This window comes from Vulpes lagopus, chromosome 5 (genome assembly GCF_018345385.1).
Source record: "Vulpes lagopus strain Blue_001 chromosome 5, ASM1834538v1, whole genome shotgun sequence".
In the NCBI taxonomy this organism is placed as follows: Eukaryota; Metazoa; Chordata; class Mammalia; order Carnivora; family Canidae; genus Vulpes; species Vulpes lagopus.
In genome coordinates this window covers 74,241,727-74,264,426 of record NC_054828.1, presented here as the reverse complement: position 1 = coordinate 74,264,426, position 22,700 = coordinate 74,241,727, and the positions used below count along the sequence as shown (strand labels likewise).

The 22,700-nt window shown below is 35.6% G+C and overlaps 1 protein-coding gene across 2 annotated transcripts; it reads right to left on the bottom strand.

The window, feature by feature from the left end:
• Positions 1-1,302: 1,302 nt before the first annotated feature.
• Positions 1,303-22,357, bottom strand: HORMAD1 (HORMA domain containing 1). 2 transcript variants are annotated; one of them, XM_041757217.1, is made up of 14 exons: positions 22,325-22,357; positions 20,913-21,057; positions 17,538-17,601; positions 16,952-16,988; positions 14,869-14,889; positions 14,556-14,582; positions 12,336-12,403; positions 11,689-11,840; positions 9,614-9,873; positions 7,924-7,990; positions 7,764-7,840; positions 6,790-6,873; positions 3,503-3,574; positions 1,303-1,383 (listed from the first exon to the last, which is right to left on the bottom strand). In XM_041757217.1, the coding sequence occupies exons 1-14, from the start codon at positions 22,355-22,357 to the stop codon at positions 1,303-1,305; spliced, it is 1,188 nt and encodes a 395-aa protein (XP_041613151.1). The 2 variants fall into 2 exon arrangements, with proteins under 2 accessions (XP_041613151.1, XP_041613152.1); XM_041757218.1 differs by lacking the exon at positions 14,869-14,889.
• Positions 22,358-22,700: the final 343 nt, after the last annotated feature.

Here is a 22,700-nt window from a genome sequence, read left to right as displayed (position 1 = left end):
AGGTGTGTTAACTGTAGATGTATTCTAGGACAATCTGGTGAGATGTGCTAAAAAAATCCAAAAAAGCTAAGAATGAATAAACATTTTAAAATCGGTTGTTTTCGACAATTAGCTTGTCCTTAACTTTCTGTTCCAGATAAACCTGTTCTGAGTCATTTTGTGGACGTTTATTTGACTTACATTAAACAGGATAGGTATATTCCTACATCGCATACACACCAACCTTCTTTATTAGCGTTTGTTACTGGCAAACCTATGGATAATCAATGTTTTATAATATGGCTGCTGAAACTGCTAGAAGCAAACAGACCAAGCTTTAATTCTTCCTCTTTTAAGGCAAAGGAAATGTTCAAAGTTGAAACCAGGTCCCAGGTTTCTCACTAAAAGCACAATATCTTTCACACTTGCCGCTCAAAGGTTCTGGGAAGTGTGCTCAACTGTTGCAAAGTATCATCTACCAAAATGATCTCAAAATTAGTACCTAAACATTTTCTGTTAATTAAAAATTCGAAGCCATGAGAGTCTAGATGTTGAACAATATTTTATTTATGCTGCAAAATGCCAGACCTTAAAAATCAGTCATTTTGTCTTGAAGTAAAAAAAAGTTATAAAAGATAAATAACCAATTTTTATTTATTTTTTTTAAAGATTTATTTATTTATCATAGACAGAGAGAGAGAGAGGCAGAGACACAGGAGGAGGGAGAAGCAGGCTCCATGCAGGGAGCCCGATGTGGGACTTGATCCCGGGACTCCAGGATCGCGCCCTGGGCCAAAGGCAGGCACCAAACCGCTGGGATCCCCAAATAACCAATTTTTAATGGTATGTTATATATTACCATGTTAATACACTCTATCAAAGTACTGAAGAACATTGTTTTAATGACCAAGGGACAGTTAAGTGTTACACTTTTAACATAAGTAAAAAGTAAATTCCTATCAAATTTTAATGATAAAATAAACATTATTTGTTTTTAAATTGGCTCTAGAGGGCCTTAGAAGTTTATATTTAAAGGAAGTATCCACCAAAATGGAAGATAGATCAATAGTGAGTAGATAATGAGCAAAATCAATTATTATGACATTTACTTTTGGTTTTATTCAAAAGGTCTCTTACATTGTCTCAGATAAGATTAAGAATCACAATATGAAACTCAGCTAAAAATTCATTTTAGTGTACTAACTGCTTAAGACTACATATAAATCTTCACAGGTAGGTCAAATACACGTTAAAATAGTAATACCGTGTCCTTTAGTTTAAATGTTGAGAACTTCAAAAACATACAGAAGAAAAAAATAATTTTTATATATGTTCCTTTGGTTCACTAAACTTTCTTCTTTTGGGCACTGACTCTTGACTAGAAGAATCAAAGTGATAAAGGACCTGTCAAAAGAAAACAACTATTAAGGATACTTCCCAATTTACATGTCTTTACTTTTAGATTATTTTCACGTCTCCGAGGTATGTTTTTGTTCATTTATTCCTTCCTTTTCCTTTTAAAATTATATGCAGCATAACTATTTCCTACTAAGATAGGCTACAAGAGTTCTTTAAAAAGTAGGGTAAATTTTATTACAGATATAATTTGATGGCTGCTGAAAGTTATATACTTGTAAAGTATACAAGGTCTTCATTAGTGTTGTTGGAGAAGTCACAAACATAAATCTAACATTATGTCCTAAAATAGTAAAATATTTTGGAGGAATAAGAGGGGAAAAAAAGATTTAAAAATGAGCTACAGGGATCCCTGGGTGGCTCAGTGGTTGAGTGTCTGCCTTTGGCTCAAGGCATGATCCCAGAGTCCTGGGATTGAGTTCCACATTGGGCTCTCTGCATGGAGCCTGCTTCTCCTCCCTCTTCCTATGTCTCTGCCTCTCTGTCTCATGAATAAATAAATTCTTAAAAAAAATGAGCTGCATATAGAGAAACACTCTACCGTTGCACCATGTTAAAATTTAAATTGTTTTCTTCTTATATCCCTGGTACTTAGCAGTGCCTGATAGATATTAGCATTCAATGCACACTTTTAAATGTATGGGAGGACAAATTAAGAAAATTCCTAAAAGTATTCCCTGAGTTACTCAACTTTGATTTTTCTGAAAAAACTCACTAACGATACAAATGAAATAATTTTTTTAAAAGATTTTATTTATTCATGAGAGACACACAGAGAGAGAGGCAGAGACACAGACAGAGGGAGAAGCAGGCTCCATGCAGGGAGCCCGATGTGGGACTCGATCCTGGATCTCCAGGATCACACCCTGGGCTGAAGGCAGATGCTTACCGCTAAGCCACCCAGGTATCCCAAAAAATGAAATGATTTTGAAAAAAAATCAAAGCTTAATACATTGGGAAAAGTTAGACACTATATTAATGAAGTACCAGGTTATTTCATTCTCTTAAGATATGTGAATTGAAAATACTATTAAGTATATTTTTGAGATTACCCCTTCAACGTTTGATTTTTTTAAAGGCAATCTTAGATATTCAGTTGTCTAAATTTTAGTCTAATAATACCAAAAAATTCTAGTTGAAAAATATAAATATTTATCTCAGAAATGACAAATACATGATCTCATTTGGTAAAATAAGGTCCCAAATACCAAACAACTGTTAAAAAATTTAGGTCAGGAAAATTTTTCTTTCTCCTAAGGTACTGAGAGGAGATGCTATATTTTAAGGGAACAAGTTGATTTGGTAACTTATTTTTATTTCACTTTTGTTCTCTAGGAAGCTCAGATCAAATCTGTGGCCCAATTTTAGCTCTACATATAAAATGGCCTAAATATTCTTTTTTAAAAAGATTTTACTTATTTATTCATGAGAGACACGGAGAGAGAGAGAGAGGCAGAGACACAGGCAGAGGGAGAAGCAGGTTCCATGCAGGGAGCCCGACGCGGGACTCGACCCCCGGTCCCCAGGATGACGCCCTGGGCCAAAGGCAGCGCTAAACCACTGAGCCACCCGGGCTGCCCATGCCTAAATATTCTTATACTCATTTTCTCATTCTATTCATATTTTTCCAGACATACTGATTTTTATTTATTTTATAAATTCCTCCAGCTACTTCAAATCATTGATGAAAGCAGTAAATATTTACATGGAAAAAATTAATAAACATAGCATATCTTTATTTTAAAATCACCTTATTTTTTAGAATCAATTATATACAAATAAGATTTGGATAACAGTACTCTGAAGTAATATACAGGGATTTTATCTTATTTGTCATTTATAATTTAATTTAGAAGCACCTAGGTGGCTTTGTTGGTTAAGCATCTGACTCTTGATTTCCACTCAGATCATGATCTCAGGGTTATGACTGGGTGTGGAGCATGCTTAAGATCGTCTCTCTCTCCCTTTGCTTCTGTCCCTCTTCCCCACTCTCCCTCTCTAAGAAAAATAAATTAAAAATAAATAAACAGAAATAAAATTTAATCTACAATAATGATAGTCTGATACTTGTCATTTTATTCAACCTATATATTATCATAAGACTTACTGTTTTCCCATATTCGAGTTGATTTCTCTTCCGATTTTCTTTAGAAGATTTTACTGGTTGATTTCCATTAGCCTCCACAAAGATGGAATAATTACTAATTGGTTATTTCTCAAAGAACAATAGCCACTTGATTTTTTAACTATAGGCAACTACATGCAGGTTTTTAAAAAAAGCTTCTCTGAGATATAATTCAGATGCCATACAACTCATTTCTTTAAAACTGTACAATTCAATAATTTTAAGTATATTCAGAGTTGTGCAACCATCATTGTAGTCAATTTTAGACAATTTTAGTCAATTTTATCATTCCAAAATTGTAGTCAATTTTATCATTCCAAAAGAAACCTGTGGTTGATTTGTTCCTTCTTCCTTCTCTTCTTTTTAAAATTATACCTTGTATAACTTTCCTACTAAGATAGGATACCTGGGTTCTTTAAATATAGAATATAGATATCACTTCCCTATTCTCCCCTTCTTCTACTTAGCTCTAAGACCTTTCCTCTATAGAAATACCTGAACTTTCAATGAGTAGAATCATATCATACGTGGACTTCTGTGATTGGTTTCTTTCATTTAGCATATTTTCAAGGTTCATCCAGATTGAAACATACATTGGTACTTCGTTTCTTTTTATAGCTGAATAATATTCCATTGTATGGATATATCACATTTTGTTTCTCCATTTGTCTGTTTTTTTTTTGTTGTTGTTTTTTGTTTTTTTTAATTTTTTTATTTATTTATGATAGTCACAGAGAGAGAGAGAGAGAGGCAGAGACACAGGCGGAGGGAGAAGCAGGCTCCATGCACCGGGAGCCTGATGTGGGATTCGATCCCGGGTCTCCAGGATCGCGCCCTGGGCCAAAGGCAGGCGCCAAACCGCTGCGCCACCCAGGGATCTCTCCATTTGTCTGTTAATGGATATTTAGGTTTTTCTACCTTTTGGCTATTGTAAATAATGCTATCTATGCAGTTTTTATTTTATTTTTTTATTTTTATTTTTTTATAGCATTTTCTTTTTTTTTTTAAGATTTTATTTATTCATGATAGTCACACAGAGAGAGAGACAGAGAGGCAGAGACACAGACAGAGGGAGAAGCAGGCTCCATGCAGGAAGCCCGACGTGGGACTCGATCCCAGGTCTCCAGGATCGCGCCCTGGGCCAAAGGCAGGCACTAAACCGCTGCGCCACCCAGGGATCCCTTTTATTTATTTATTTTTTTAAAGATTTTCTTTCTTTTTTTTTTTAAGATTTTATTTATTTATTCATGAGAGACATGGAGAGATAGAGAGGCAGAGACACAGGCAGAGGGAGAAGCAGGCTTCATGCCAGGAGCCCGACGTGGGACTCGATCCCCGGACTCCAGCATCACGCCCTGGGCCAAAGGCAGGTGCTAAACCACTGAGCCACCCAGGGATCCCCTCTATGCAGTTTTTAAAGTGATGACTGGATGATAACAAACTATTAGCTTTCGTATTACTATTCTCTAAAAGGAGATACTCATTTTCTGATGTTGAAAATGTAGTTTTCAATGATAACTTTCTTAGTGTATATATACTATTAAATATTATCATTTCTTGCCCTTTCCTAACAATAATTCAGTCATGAGTATCAAAATCAGTAGTATTTTGGCAAAGAGTTCATATCCAAAAACACGGGCAACTTCAGAAATGAATTTATGTACCCAAAGTATCTTAATGTATTACAAGAAAATCTTGCCTAGTAACTTTTTCAAATTCTTGCTTTTTGGGGGATCCCTGGGTGGCACAGCGGTTTAGCGCCTGCCTTTGGCCCAGGGTGCGATCCTGGAGACCCGGGATCGAGTCCCACATCGGGCTCCCGGTGCATGGAGCCTGCTTCTCCCTCTGCCTGTTCTCTGCCTCTCTCTCTCTGTGACTATCATAAATAAATAAAAAAAATTAAAAAAAATTCTTGCTTTTAGAATAAATAAATAAAATCTTTAAAAAAAAGGGGGGATCCCTGGGTAGCTCAGCGGTTTGGCGCCTGCCTTTGGCCCAGGGCATGATCCTAGAGTCCCAGGATTGAGTCCCTGCGTCGGGCTCCCTGCATGGAGCCTGCTTCTCCCTCTGCCTGTGTCTCTGCCTCTCTTTCTATGTCTATCATGAATAAACAAATAAAATCTTTAAAAAAAAAATTCTTTTCTCCCTATATCCTAGTAAAGGATACTCCTCCTAAGTAGAAGCTGCCTAGAAGACCATTTTTCTGCTAGTTGTACTAATTTTTGAAATTCTTTTATCTCGCTTTCATCAGCATACTTGTTTGAATACTGCCTTCTGACAGTTCTAACTTCCAACTGAGAATGTGGAAAAAGGGATGCCTGGCTGGCTCATTTGGAAGAGCATGTGATTCTTGATCTTGGGGTCACGCGTTTGAGCCCCACATTGGGGATAGAGATTACTAAAAATAATAAAAATTTTAAAAAAAGAATGTGGAAAAAGGGGCGCCTAAAATTAGCACTATAATCAACTGTGCTGGTAAATGTTTAACAACTAGTTCTCTAGGAGTAACAAATGCTGAATTGAGGCATTTGCTGATTTCCATGCTGTGAATATTCTCATCATGTCCAAATTCAAGCTACCAACATGATGTCACTGAATGAGGAGTTGGGAAGAAATGCCACTGTTAGAGTATGCTATTTGTTTCCTAAATTTAGATGTAATATTTTACAGAATGGTTTTTCTTTACCTCTGAACCTTTGAGTGACTTAAAGGTCTAAAATAAAATACAAATTTCCGTTTAGAAAAAATAGAAAACTAAAACAAAGCAGGGGGTCTTTTGCTTAAAAACATGAGATTTATTTTATGCAAAATATATACAAAACACCCATTTTTAATGTCTTACTAACAAGACAAACTATTTACAGGATAGAACATGAGATTATTTTGGAATTCTAGGAAATCTCCTTGGGAGTCTGGATGATAGTGTCATTTCTCAAAGTTGTTCCTGAATTCTCTTTTATGTACCTTCAATAAAACTAACCATTCTTTTCTTTGTTCCATGTAGCCTGTTCAAACTCTTATCATAGCCCTGTATCACTGCTTGTTGACCTCCAATTACTAAACTTTTAGCTAAGAGCAGCAATAATGTGTTACTCATGTTCTATCTCCAGCACCTAGTAAAGTATCTGACACATAACAGGTGCTTACTAAATATTGCTCCAATAAAGGAAGGATTAAGAACCGAAATAAACTCATATGTGGGAAAAAATTATAAGGTTAGAATGGAAAAAAAAATCTAAAGAAAAAAAAAAATCTAAAGATACACTTACCATTTTATTCTGAAAAATTTTTCCACTTCTTGTTTTGCTTTCAGATACATCAAGTTCAGATGTTTTACTGACTAACTGTTCAACCTAGAAAATAATAATACAAAATCATATAACATAATCAAAACTTTCCATAACATAATAATGAGGCTCCAAAATTCAATAACATAAAATCTAGGATCTTGTTATATTAATGAAAACCATTAATTGTGAATAGTTCTGTCACAAAAAGTGCAAAGCTAAAGGAGTGAAACTGACACTGTATGCAACTGATAATTCACTGAACTGAAAAATTCCCAAATGATCACCAGGCACTAGACCACTCTTTCAGAAAATCAGAACTTTTTTTTTTAAGATTTTATTTATTCATGAGAGACAGAGACAGACAGAGACATAGGCAGAGGGGGAGCCTGATGTGGGACTTGATCCCACGACCCCGGGATCATGCCTTGAGCCAAAGACAGATGCTCAACCACCCAGGTGACCCCAGAAGATAAGAACTTTAGCTTATTCCCACTGGAGAAATGGGATGTACAGAGGAAGGTGGACAATAATCAGTCCCATTATTTTCAAGTTCTTTTTATTTAAATGTTTCATCAAGATTTTACTATCTATGGGAAAAAAATTAATCATGTCTGCTCCAGGCAACAAAAACGTATTATATTCTCCATTTGTAAATACAAAAGGTGATGGTCTAATTGCTGAAGATCCTATCTAGCTCTGAAATTATGAAATTTTATGAACAGTATTTAGGTTTATTACTAAACAAACCCACAATAATATCGACTCAAAACTTTTCAACATATACTTCTCAAATTTTGTTAAAAAGCATTCTTAAGACCTAATATTAAAAAAAAAAAAAGACCTAATATTTTTCTAAAAGACGTTGACTAAATAAGAAAAGCTGAAAAATAACTAAATAAGAATAGTTTTTTCAGAAAAAAAGTTAAAAGTGAGATCAATTATCAAATTTATACCTGAGAATGAGAAATTGAAAGATCTAGACTTTCTTTAGACCTCATAATTTCATCTTCCTCACAAACTAAACTTGGTTCTGTTTAAAGGAAAAAAAAAGAGTTAAAATGGTATAGAACTGAACTGGAAGTGAATTAATCTACATTTTCATTAACTTCTTACCTCCAAGTTCAGAAGATCCAAGGTTTTTTTTCTGCTCTTCCATTTTAGTTTCAACGTCAAAATCATCCTGTAATGATTACAGGATTACAATCCATGTAATCAACATAATTACATGAGGGAAAAAAATGGACACATTTCAGAAAGAAATTAAAACAACTGGGTAGAATTATTTATGAACAAATGTGTTTTATGTGAAGGTTAAACATAACGCTACAACTAACTTACACTTTGCTAGAAATAAAGTCCTATAATTACTATGACAAGGTATCACATTTATCCAAAGTATAAACTACTACTTTACTTTGCAGGGATGCTTTAAGGACAAATATACAATTTTCTCAAAAATATATAATGGTTCTAAGAACCCTTAGTTCTTACTTTTTGAGGGCACTGAACTAGACATGTTCACACAACTAATGCTTCTATTATCTCTGAATTTTTATAAAGATGTTAGCAAACACTCTGAATAAAAAGTGCCCCAACCCTCTTCAGGGAGTTAGTGAAGAGTAAGTTCAGTCACGACATGGCAGAAATAGAAACAAGTTTAATGTCTACTTTATAATTATTTTTCTCTTTGTGACATATGTCAAAGTGCTTTAAATATTTTAAAGAATGCTACATAAATCCCAGTCATACTTGTTTACAATCAATCACTGGGATTTAGGTTTTGAGAATACTATTTCTTTGACTTAATTGGTTGAAAACTGAATTTTCTATTTGTAAGGATGTGGCAGAACCTAAATCAGAAGTCAGTCTCTGAAAAAAAAAAAAAAGTCAGTCTCTGTACATAAATACTGAGGTTGTAATTTAGGATAAAATAACAAGACAACAACAAAGATTAGATAAAAAATAATCATGTTAATGTGAAAGATTTCCTGGGAGTGAGGCAACAAATAAAACAAGTCTTTTTTATATTTCTATTCGTCTATCCATTCAACCAATACTGAAAATGCACATGGTACACCTAAGTGTTAGGCACAGGAGGATTACAAAGATGCAAGACACTTTTCCTGCCTTCCAGGAGCTTCCAGGCTGCTTTGCAGGCCCCAGGAAGTTTAAGTAAAGGTTTAAATGAGCACCTAGTAGGCGTATGGTAGAAAGGATTCCAACATTAGTTGGGGGATTGGAATAGTTCAATGGTTTTCTTTTTTTTTTTTTTTTTTTTTTTTTTTTAGTTCAATGGTTTTCAAATTATGCTCCAGACCAAAGGATTTATCCTCAGAGTCCACTATGAGGGGTAGTTGAGGTGGTGAGTGGCCCAGCCTCCAGGACCATTCCCTACTTCACCTAAAATAGTTGTGCTTTTAAATTTCTGAGAATAATGTTTGCACCAACGTAAAAAGTCTTAAAATGGGGGGATCCCTGGGTGGCTCAGCGGTTTAGCGTCTGCCTTTGGCCCAGAGTGCGATCCTGGAGTCCCGGGATCGAGTCCCACGTCAGGCTCCCGGCATGGGCCTGCTTCTCCCTCCTCCTGTGTCTCTGCCTCTCTCTGTCTCTATGTCTATCATAAATAAATAAATCTTTAAAAAAAAAAGTCTTAAAATGAAAAGCCTATACTTTAAGGTCCCTACCAACCTTGAGTTTATGATTATAATTCAGTATTTATGTAAATATTAATGAGAACTATTAGTCCTTAGAATTGGGTAAACATTTGTTATTTATACTTTATAACTTGTTAAAATGTACTGACACTTATATAATGCTCCTGTTCATCTGCTACATCATCTTTGTCCATGAGAATTTTTTGAAGTGGTGTTTTTAATTGTTTTGGTGATAATATAGCTGAATCAATATTTTCCATTCGTTCTTTCTCAGTAGTCACTTTTACTTTGAAGGTGTGAAAAGGTGTTGGGACTTCTCCCACATTTAAGTACATAGGCTCCCCTTCAAATATCACTCCTTCACAATCACCATCCTTAAAACCTGGAGGCTGGTAATCTGGGGGTGTAACTGGAAAAAATAAGTATAAACTGTACATAAATACTGAGGCATGAAATTGAAGAGAACATAGTAATATAATAATAATAATATATACAGATTGAAGACATTTCAAATAGTATAGAAAGCAACCTTTGGGCAGCCCGGGTGGCTCAGCGGTTTAGCGCAGCCTTCAGCCCAGGGCCTGATCCTGGAGACCTGGGATTGAGTCCCACATCGGGCTCCCTGCATGGAGCCTGCTTCTCCCTCTGCCTGTGTCTCTGCCTCTCTCTCTTGTGTCTCTCAGGAATAAATAAAATCTTTAAAAAAAAAAGGCAACCTTTTTTTCCTTCACTTGACTGGCTATAGGACCTTGAATAAATTATATATCATCCTTGATTTGGTTTTCTCATCTGTGAGAAATAATAGTACTTATAATAATATCTACTCCATTGGGTCATTGTGGGTATTAGACAAATTAAAGTTGCAAAATACTCAGACCAGAACTGGAACATTGTAAGTATTCAATAAATGTTAGTTGTTATTGATTTATGTTCTTCTAGAAGATATTACACATGTAAATATATATATTTCATATGACAAAACACAAATAAGATGATACTGTTTTATACCTAGCTGATTTTTTAAAAAAAGATTTTACTTATTTATTTTATTTATTTGAGAGAGAGAACATGTGCCTGCGTGCATGCTGGGAGCAGGGAGCAGAGGGAGAGGGACAAGCAGGTTGGTGCTGAGTGTGGAGCCCAAAGTGGGGCTCCATCTCAGGACCCTGAGACCATGACTCTTGAGCCAAAATCAAGAGTTGAAGGCTTAACCAACTGAGCCACCCAGATGCCCTACCTACTTGGCTGTTTTTAACATTTTTTAAAATTTATTTTTAATATTCCTTGGATAAATTATCAGTACATCCTTTTTAACAGCTTGCATAGTTTCCTTATAAACCTATAACCTTCTGTGTTCGTGTTAAGTATACTCCCAAGATACTTTTCTAGCTATAAAATTTCTGGACTAACGAGAATGTGCATTTAAAATTTTGATACTGGGATCCCTGGGTGGCGCAGCGGTTTGGCACCTGCCTTTGGCCCAGGGCGCAATCCTGGAGACCCGGGATCGAATCCCACGTCAGGCTCCCGGTGCATGGGACCTGCTTCTCCCTCTGCCTATGTCTCTGCCTCTCTCTCTCTGTGTGTTTGACTATCATAAATAAATAAAAATTAAAAAAAAGAAAAAGAAAAAGAAAATTTTGATACTGATAAACTGTTCTCTAAAAATGTTGCGCTTATACACATTCCCTCAAGATTTATAAAAGTGCCTGCTTTACCCCACACCCTTGCCAATAATTGGTTTGCAAGTTTTACTGCTCTGGTAAGTGAAAAGTAGCATCTCAACTGTTTCATTTTTTTTTTAAGTTTCTTTTTTTTTTAAGATTTTATTTAGTTATTTATTTATTCATGAGAGACAGACAGAGAGGTAGAGACACAGACAGAGGGAGAAGCAGGCCCCATGCAGGGAGCCTGATGTGGGACTCCATCCTGGGTCTCCAGGATCAGGCCCTGGGCTGAAGGCGGCGCTAAACCGCTGAGCCACCCAGGCTGCTGTTTCATTTCTTTAATTATGAGTGAGGTTGTACCTCACATGGATATGTTCACATCACTGGAAAAGTTTGTGTATGTCTGAAAGTCTATTTTTTCAAGTCTTTCTCAAATACTGACATTAAGTGAAAATTTTATATCAAAAAATACAACTGAGGTGCTTAAAATCATTTGGGATGGTAACCAATTGTTTCAATAATAAAACATATAGGTATAGATGTATTACAAAAAGTACCTTCATCATAGTAAAAAAGTTTCATGGTCAAACAAACATCATTAGGTAAAGGTCCCAGATTTTGCATTAGAATATAAATCTTGCGAATGAGGAGAATACTTGCTTTCTTGGTGTCAGCAGACGACATACTAGATTCATTGCTTTGGTTTTTACTAGAAGAGAATCACACATTAATTTCTTTTATGACACTCATGGCTTCTAATAACATACATACCCATTTTACTATTTGAGATTTTTATTCCTATTATATCATTAAGTTTTTAAGTTGAAAGTTACCATAAAATGAGTTTTAATGTCACTATTACTAAAATTTAATATCTCTAATAATATTATAAGCTAATAATTTTATTTAAATTAATATGCATTTTATATAAGATCTTTAAAGGAAATGAGTGATGGACTTTAATTACATTTCTAATCACTCAAGCATACAATAGCTTTCCTATTCTTTGGCTCTGTTTCACAATTAAAATAATATATAATTAGCCACGTAATCTGGGTTTGCAGCCACTCAAAGGATATTTTGTACGGCCACACCTCAATGGTGATGTTTAAAAGTTTCAGAATTAATCCGCAAGTTTAGGAATATAGTTTTAATATGAATAAGTGGTAATCTGTAGTGCAAAAATAAAATGATAAAACAATACCTTATGAAGTCCATGACTGGTCCATTACTAGTGTACTTGAATTTAAATTGGTAACATTCTGAAATTGTCTTTAATAGAAAACATTACAGTTACGTATCTGATATACAGTACCTGCAGCCAAGTAGCTAAAAACACCTTTTGTATGCCTCCTAATGTTGATTTAATAATTTTTTCTGCCATATTAATCCTTATTGGTCCATTGAATCCTTCAAGTCCTAATTGTAAATTCCCATGGTTTGAGTTTTGGGGCTTCAGTTTTGGAAATATATTTATTCTCCCACTGACTGCAATGTGTATCATATATACCAGAGGGAAGGAACTGCTTAGTAAGCAGTTAAGAGGGGCAGCATTATCTCTTACTTTAGCAGAATGGCTTAAGCACAGGGCTTAAATCCAAGCTATATGTAACCAGATGCAAGTTATTTAAGCCTGCTAGATTTTAGTTTCCCCAGCTAATAAAAGGGGTTGAAAATAGTACCTATCTTTTTTTTCTTTAATTTTATTATTTATTCATGAGAATACACAGAGAGGAGACAGAGAGAGAGGCAGAGGGAGAGGCAGGCTCCATGCAGGGAGCCCAACGTGGGACTTGATCCAGGGTCTCCAGGGTCACGCCCTGGGATAAAGGCTCAGCGCTAAACCGCTGAGCCACCCGGGCCGCCTGAAAATAGTACCTATCTTATTGGTGGTTGTGAATATTTAACAAATAGGATAAATATACAGAGCCCTTAATAAAGTGCCTGGAACACCAAACAATCAAAAAATATTAGTGAGGGATCCCTGGGTGGCGCAGCGGTTTAGCGCCTGCCTTTGGCCCAGGGCGCGATCCTGGAGACCCAGGATCGAATCCCACGTCGGGCTCCCGGTGCATGGAGCCTGCTTCTCCCTCTGCCTATGTCTCTGCCTCTCTCTCTCACTGTGTGCCTATCATAAATAAATAAAAATTAAAAAAAAATATTAGTGAATCAACAAGGTTGCTCTTTGAAAAACAAATGTTCAACTATATAAAACATCTGAAACTAAATGAGTATTTTCTAAACAATTACTGAGCTTCTGAACAATCAACTAATTCACAGTCTTTGCCCATGATATTTTTTTTGTCACCATGGACATGTATATATATATATATATTTTTTGTAAGATTTTATTTATTCATGAAAGACACAGAGAGAGAGAGAAAGAGAGAGGCAGAGACACAGGCAGAGGGAGAAGGAGGCTCCATGCAAGGAGCCCGATGTGGGGCTCGATCCAGAGACTGATCTGAGTGCTAGATCTCAGGGCTTAATCCCGGGGCTCCAGGATCACCACCTGAGCCAAAGGCTTAACTGCTGAGCCACCTAGGCGTCCCATCCATGGACATATTTTAAGTGTTAACTGTAAGCATGAGTATCAAAGAGAAGACATTTTGCCAGCCCTCTTGAAGCTTTTTTTATGGCTTTCTTTACATTTCAGTGCTCACACAGGAATGGGGATCAGCTCTCTTAAAAAAAAAATGCTTCTCCATGACTGAATGAAAAACTGTAAGTATAGTTATAATGGTTAAGTAGTAGAATAGTTAAGCACTAAGATCATGGACTAGCCTTCTTAGGTCCAAATTCTGGTTCTGCCACTGTGAACTTCGGCAAGAAACCTTCTATCTAGTTTCCTTATCTATAAAGTGGAGATGATAATGGTAGTTACCTTATGAAGGTTATGATAAATAAATGAGATAATGCACATAAAGCCTCAAAAAAGAGAGTCTAATAATAGTAGGTGCTCAAAAGGTTTTCCCCTTTTGTTTCTTGTTATTTGGTTTTCTGTGTCACTTCTTGAATTCCTTCTTTAATTGTCAGCTAAACAGGCAGATGTGACTGGATTGGGATGAATATTCAAAGAATAAGTATTTTATTTTTGTCAAACTCAACCGGCTTCATAATTCTGTAAGAATATTATACAGAAGCAGAAGTCAGGAGATTTAGGTTATTTCTAATGGGTTTTGGTCCAGGATCAGTCACACAATCTCTCTGGTAGTAAATATATTAATCTGTTTAAAGGTAACAATACAAGCCTTGTCTTACCTCAGAAAAGTCTTTATGAGGTTCAAATGTGAAAATACATGTGAAAGTGAATACAATTAAAAGCATAAGATAAAGGAAAAAAAGCATAATATATTATTATAATTTTATGTTATTTTTAGTTATTAGAGATATTATGTTTCCTTACTAATTTAAGCACACCTACCTGAGGGTCTTCTGGATTGGTGTACACCTATTTAAAAATAATTTATAATTGGGTTATATAAGGCTAAGTATTCAAGGAGAACTAAATTGGATGTTTAAACTATTAAATAAAAAAAATAAAATAAAATAAACTATTAAATAGATTCAGCAAAACAAAATACAAATGACCCCCCAAAATATTTTGTTACTTTTTTTCCACTCAATAATCTGTTTGAATAGTCACATAATCTAATTATTGGTTTTAGTGTTATTTAAATAAGCAAGGTCAAATTTGACAGTCTTTTAGAAAGAACATACAATTTAAAAATACTTACAGCTAGAACAACCATCCTTAGCTGAAATATAACAAAGAACAAAAATCTTACTTTTACTCTATAAAATATTTTTTCATGATGGATTATAAGAATTCTTTGTCTTATTTCAACATTTATTCCTAATAAGAAATAATCTTGCAGGAAATATGATGTATATAAAGCATTACTTTGGATATCCTTCTTTAATCTCCCAAATATCTATTTCTAGTTGACTTAACTACAGTTTGACATTCATGTCATTGGCTTAAGCAAATATAAGTATTTCTGCTAGTTACAAGGAAAATATATACTGTGAAATATCACATTAAACCTTACCAAAGTAAGAACTGATTTTGAAAAGAGTAAAGTGGAGATCAGGACTCTGCTCATTTAATAAAGGGAAGAGGCTTTGGAGACCATAGGAACAGACAATCAAAAAATTATCCGCTCAAGTAATCTGCTAAAAATCTAAGAGTCATCCTTGATTTGGATCTTTTCCTTACACTCTACAACCAATCCATCAACAAGTCCAATCAGTTCTACTGCCAAATATATCCTGAATCTTTTCATTTCTTTCCTTCTCTGCCATCCTTGTCTAAGCCTCAGTGATTTTTCACCAGTACTGTATTAATAGATTAAACACCATTCTCCTTGATTCCAATCTTATTCTCCTTCCACAGTATTGTCTTAAAAGCTCCAGTGATTTTTAAAAGCCAGAGTGATTTTTAACTTAAAATCTAAATCATATGATGTTATATTTCTACTTAAAACCTTCAAATGGCTTTTATTTGCACTTAAAATAGAATTCCAACTCCCTACCTTTTATTCACTTAAAATAGAATTCCGACTCCCTACCTATCAGAGTCCTGAATGCTCTGGCCCTGTTTATCTCCCCAGGCTCCTCTAGGCCACTCACCCTCCCCCACTGCTCACTGCATTCCATTCACATTTACACTGGCGTTCTTCTTGTTCCTTTAACTCTAAACTTGTCAACTTTCTGTATTTGCTGTTCTGCTAGGAATATTCTCTCCCAAAGTCAATACCTGGCTGGTTTCTTCTCAATCAAGTCTCAGCTTAAATGTCACCTACTCAGAGAAGCTCTTCTGTCTATCCTATCTAAAGTTACCCCACCTCTCCACCTGCGACACACTTTCTCTCAATATTTTATTGGCATTTAACACAATTGGAAATTATCAGATTTACTTGTTTTATTGACCGCTTTCCCACTATAGAAGAGACTCCTCTGTTTTGTCGACCACTATTAGTTCGCCCAGCTCCTACCTAGAATATATAGGTCTAGTATATAGCAGGCACTCAGTATTTAACGAGTCTTAAATATTTGATGTACTTAATAAAGGAGGTCAGTGACCAAGGATAAAATTTTATCTTTTTTACAATTTTGTTTAGAGCTTGACTTCCTTATATACGCTAATATAAACATAAGTAAATAAAAAGGCTTATAGTCTACAATAAACCCTTACTAATTGAAATTTCACTTATTCAGAATTTGTAACAATTTAACCCAGGCCACATGGAAGTTTATTTTTGAACTCTCACAAAGAAATAATGTATTAAATTATTAGTCTAAACAAAATTGTAGAAGGCATATGAAACTAATAAATGAACTATTTTTAAAGACTTTTTATTGGGCAGCCCCGGTGGCGCAGCGGTTTAGCGCCTCCTGAAGCCCGGGGTGTGATCCTGGAGATCCCGGATTGAGTCCCACGTCAGGCTTCCTGCATGGAGCCTGCTTTTCCCTATGCCTGTGTCTCTGCCTCTCTCTCGCTCTCTCTGAATAAATAAATAAATAAACCTTTACCTAAATAAATAAATACTTTTTTTTATTAATTCACTAAGTTTTTGTAAGTTAATATGTGTTACTAAAACAAGTGTTAACAAAACTGGCTTGGCAAAATTTGTTAAGTATTAATTCTATTGGCTTTAAGTGAGTTGAATATTAGTCTTTAAAATGTCCAAATGTTCAAACTTTTGAGTAATTTAAACTGGCCTATGCTCAAGTTACATTAATGTTTTACTTTGTGAATTGCTGTTACATTTGTAGAGTACAAACTGTAGGAAAAAAGATAAGGAGATGTTGACTTACATATTTTTTTTGTAAAGCATCATAGCATCCTAGCATCCTAAAAAATAATGAAGGATTCATTTTTAGACTGAATGCATTTCCAGGAGAGAATTAAATAGTCTCTGTATTATCTCAATACTAAATAATATAGAATTATCTATTAAAATTCCTTGTTTTAAAGATTTTTTTAAGTAATCTCTACACCCAATGTGGGGCTCAAACTTATAACTCTGAGATCAAGAGTCACATGTGTTACTGATTGAGCAAGCCAGGATCCCCAAAGCTCCCTTCTTATCAATCAGCTTAAAATAATAAAACAAAACAAATAATAGCAGAAATATAAAATGTTGATGGAGGATAGCTGGGGATAGAAGGTAAAATATCTGACAGCTACTCGTGGGGAACATTATTAGGAAAATGAATTCTGTTCATATAGAACATAAAGGAAATTATTAATGCAAAAATCCAAAGACCTGCAAAAATAGTATCTAGTGTTAAAGGGGGGAATTACTAAAATTGGGTTATGCAATGAAAGGTATCCAAGGTACAAAAAAAATGTGATTTAAGAAAAAGATAATTTTATATCACTAGGTATTCTTTTACTTACCATTTCACTAACTGTGTAGATCCTGGACAGTTTTTATCTTCTCTCAGAATTTTGACACAAAGATCTAAACACCAAAATGATATCAACATAGAATTGCTTAAGATAAGTAGACAACTAGAAATTTAAGTGAAGATTATTTTCTTCAGCTCTGTATTAGAGATATATTATTAAATGGCAATGAACTTCCAGATGATAAGTATTACTATAATTTATTTATTTATTTTTTTGTTAACAATTTTATTTATTCCTGAGAGAGACAGAGAGAGAGAGGCAGAGACACAGGCAAAGGGAAAAACAGACTCCGTGTTTTGGATCCTGTGTTTTGGACTCGATCCCAGGACCCCAGGATCACACCCTGGGCCAAAGGCAGGCACCGAACCACTGAGCCACCCAGGGATCCCATATTACTATAATTTAAAAGAAGAAAGGTTTTATAAAAACAAATAATCTTTTAATTCTTATTATAAAATGGCATCATAATGATTAAAACAAATGTTGATGGGTACAAATTTTAATTTTGAAAAGTTACAGAATACTTAAAGTTAGATATAATGCTTTTACACCATCATCATCCAAGAGTCTCAGAGTATTGCATGAGCCTTTATTCCAATTAAACACTTGTAAGAGGCCAAGAAGAGAACTCACTATCAGAGATAGAAACCTGCAAGAAAGCAATAATACAATGGAAAGGACTGAGATTTCTGTCTCAGATTCCTTATCTGAAAAATAGGGATAATATCTAACTCACAGGCCTGTAATATGAATTAACAAGATATAATGCATAACATAGTGCTTAACATATTGCCCAGCATATAGTTAGTGCACAAAATTAGGTACATACTATATGCTGGGTAATGAATTATTACTGTAGTATAAGTAGGCTGTATTATTTTTACTTCCTTAAAATAGCACAAGAACATATACTACCACTGTATAAAGCTATAAACAACAGAATGCTGGGATGCCTGGGAGGCTCAGTGGTTCAGCATTTGCCTTTGGCTCAGGGCGTGATCCCAGAGTCCCAGGATCGAGTCCAACATCGGGCTCTCTGCATGGAGCCTGCTTCTCCCTCTGCCTATGTCTCTGCCTCTCTCTCTGTGTCTCTCATGAATAAACAAAGAAAATCTTTAAAAACTAAAAAAAACAAAAACACCAGAATGTTTTTACCTAGTTTGTCATTTTAAGAGTAATGTCAGGCAAAAAATAAATAAATAAATAAATAAATAAATAAAAATTTTAAAAAAAGAGTAATGTCAGGCAAAATAAACTTGAGAAGTTGAGGGAAAATTTTATGATCAAATGCTTCCAAAGGTATTAAATATACTTTATTTATATATATATTTTTAAAAGATTATTTATTTATTTATTCATGAGAGATACACAGAGAGGCAGAGACACAGGCAGAGGGAGAAGCAGGCTCCTCACAGGGTGCCCGCTGTGGGACTTGATCCCCGGACTGGGATCACACCCTGAGCCAAAGGCAGACGCCCAACCACTGAGCCACCCAGGCATCCCTTAAATATACTTTAAAAAAAGGTTTATTTATCTCTGTAAGAGACAGAGAACACTGTGGGGAGGAGCACTGGGAAAGGGAGAGAGAGAGACTCAAGCCAACTCTGATCATGGAGCCCCCACTCTGAGCTGTCTCATGACCCTGAGATCAGACATGAACTGAAACCAAGGTGCCCCTTGATTACACTTTAAAAAACCTTTTAGTCCACACAAAAATTTGTACATGAATGTGGCATTATTTATAACAGCCTAAGAAAATATGGGGCACCTGGGTGGCTCAGTGGGTTCAGCTATCCAACTCTTGATTTTGGATCAGATCATGATCTCAGGGTTGTGAGACTGAGCCCTACTGAACTCCACGCTCAGCACAGAGTCTGCCTAAGATTCTCTCCCTCTCCCTCTGCCCCTACCCCCTACTCATGGGTGCTTTCTCTCAAATAAAAAAAAATTAAGAAAAACATATGTAACAGGGGGCACCTGGGTGGCTCAATGATTGAGCATTTGCCTTTGGCTCAGGTTGTGATCCCGGGGTCCTGGGATCGAGTCACACATTGGGCTCCCTGCAGGGTGCCTGCTTCTCCCTCTGCCTATGTCTCTGCCTCTGTGTCTCTCATGAATGAACAAATAAAATCTTAAAAAAAAAAAAGAAAAAAATATGTAATAGCCAAAAAGTAGAAACAACTGAAACAAATCAACTGATGGATAAATGAAAGTGGTAATCTATATAAAGGAATGTTATTCAGCAATAAAAGAGAATGAAGTACTAACTCATGTTACCATATGGATAAATCTGAAAAACATTTTAAATGAGAGAAGCTGGTCACAAAGGACCACATATTGCATGATTTCATTTACATAAAACGTCCAGAATAGGCAAATCCATAGAGACAGAGAACAGATTGGTGGATGCCTAGGACTGGGGAGGTGGGGAAATGGAGAGTGACTTAGTGGGTGTGGAGTTTCCTTATGGTGATGAAATGTTCTAAAATTGACTGTGGGAATAGCTGTACACCAATTTGAACACACTAAAAATCATTCAACTGTGTACTTTAAATGTATGAATTGTCAAGTGTATTATATCTCAATAGTTAGTATTTTCAATACTAACTATTCAATAGTATTCAATAGTATTTTAAAAAATCTCCAAGAAAAAAAATCAGTTTTAAAGCAAGCCAAAATAAAAATATGTTTAAAGATGGGCAGCCTGGTGATTCAGTGGTTTAGCAATGGATGCCTTCAGCCAGGGTGTGATCCTGGAGACACGGGATCCAGTCCCACATCAGGCTCCTTGCAGGGAGCCTGCTTCTCCCTCTGCCTCTCATGTCTTCCATGAATAAATAAATAAAATCTTTAAAAAAGAATGCTTAAAGAGAGTGGTTTTTTAATTAATTATTTATTTATTTTTATTTATATTTTTTCATTTTTTTTTAATTAAAAAAATTTTTTTTGGTTTTTAAATAGGCTTCAAAAAAATAAAAAAATAAAAAAATAAATAGGCTTCAACCTAGCACAGAACCCACATGGAGCTTGAATTCACAACCCTGACATTGAGACCTGAGCTGAAATCAATAGTCAGACACTTAACCAACTGAGCCACCCAGGCACCTCTAAAGAAAGTTTTAAAATAAACAGTAAATTTAAAAAATCGATGGGCCACCTGGGTGGCTCAGCGGTTGAGTGTCTGCCTTTGGCCCATCACATGATCCCGGGACCTGGGATCAAATCCCATGTCGGGCTCCTTGCAGGGAGCCTGCTTTTCCCTTGGTCTGTGTCTCTGCCTCTCTCTCTCTGTGTCTTTCATGATTAAATATATAAAATGTTTTTTAAAAAATCAAAAGAAACAAAACATAAACATTGTGTTACCATCTAGATATCTTGTTCCATAAGCACATTCTGGAAATATTCCTCTCAAATATGTGATGCAGGATACTGAAACTGCTAGGAGCCTCTTCACCAACACCAAAGACTGCTGCTCTGTTGATATCTTATTGGGAAACACCAAAGCACTCTAAATTCAAGGAAAATTAAAATGTTATTTAGATTTGTTAAAAATAACACTTTCTTGAACTTCAAGTAGATCTAATTTTGCATAAGCATGATACTTTCCCAAAGAATTCCTAACCATAAAAAAAGAAAAGAAAAATTCCTAACCATCATGGTTAGTAATCCCCAGAAAGTCAGGGTAATTCCAGGGTTGCAGCCTAAAGGTAAAATGCAAAAAGTACTTAAGAATTGTGTTAGGGGGGATCCCTGGGTGGCGCAGCGGTTTGGCGCCTGCCTTTGGCCCAGGGCGCGATCCTGGAGACCCAGGATCGAATCCCACGTCGGGCTCCCGCTGCATGGAGCCTGCTTCTCCCTCTGCCTGTGTCTCTGCCTCTCTCTCTCTCTCTCTGTATGACTATCATAAATAAATAAAATTAAAAAAAAAAAAAAAAGAATTGTGTTAGGGGATCCCTGGGTGGCTCAGCGGTTTAGCGCCTGCTTTCGGCCCAGGGCATGATCCTGGAGTCCCAGGATCGAATCCCACATCAGGCTCCCTGCATGGAGCCTGCTTCTCCCTCTGTTGTGTCTCTGCCCCTCTCTCTGTGTGTGTCTCTCATGAGTGAATGTGTAAAATCTTAAAAGAAAAAAAAATTGTGTTAAAAATCCTCCTGCAGGTTGACTATCTGTGAGTGCATAATACATGATAGCTAACACTGCTTTTCTCATTAGTTACTGACTAGGTTTGACCCAGGTATCTATATCTATGCAAAAATGAGGATTTTATATTTGTGAGGCATGGACATTCATTTCCTAGGAATGGACTGCTGTAAATGATAATCTCATCAAAGCACCAGAAAAGCATTCATTAACACCTAATGTAAATTGAATATGAGCCAGTTATTTAATGTGAATCATCAAATATTTAATACAATTCTCCCCTGACTCTAAGTAGTTTAGTAAATATCTTCCTTTCTTAAAATATGGAGTTTCCTGATCTCATTAAATCCTCAAACAGCTGACTCTAGCTTCAGAACATAAAAAGTTGAGACTTCAGAAACAATAAAATTACATATTAAAAATATGGGGTGGCTCAGTGGTTGAACATCTGCCTTCGGCTCAGGGCATGATCCCAGAGTTCCGGATGGAGTCCCACATCAGGCTCCCTGCATGGAGCCTGCTTCTCCTCCCTCTGCCTATGTCTCTCCCTCTCTCTTTCTCTCTCTCTGTGCCTCTCATTAATAAATAAAATCTTTTTTAAAAACCCAACATATTAAAAGTATAAGAAATCATACCATGGAAGTTCTCTGCAATTGTGCAGTGGCCATCTTCCGATAAAGTCTTTTCTTTAATTCAACCTTGTGACACAAATATGAGCTTTAACTTCAGATCTTATTTTCAACCCTAATATTCTAGTTTACTACATGTAAGATCAAAAGAACTTCACATAAATAAATAAAAATAAATTTTATGTGAGTAATTTCATATTAATTAATAAATTACAGTATTCAAGCACTGACTACATTGCTACAGTTAGGTTGGTATTAGGCAATGAAAACTGCCCATGCCAAATTCTTAAAAATGATCTTAAAATTTTTGTTATAAATTTGCTGTTTCAAAATGACTGAACGAGGTAACACTCCTTCACTGAACTTTAGCAGGCTCCAGATA

Coding starts and splice junctions, on each gene's coding strand:
- HORMAD1 (XM_041757217.1), bottom strand. CDS start 22,357: ATGGCCACTGCACAATTGCAGAGAACTTCCATG. Junction 14,890..16,951: donor ATGCTTTACAAAAAAAATAT/GTAAGTCAACAT, acceptor GTTATATTTCAG/CTAAGGATGGTTGTTCTAGC. Junction 7,841..7,923: donor TGGATCTTCTGAACTTGGAG/GTAAGAAGTTAA, acceptor TCCTTTAAACAG/AACCAAGTTTAGTTTGTGAG.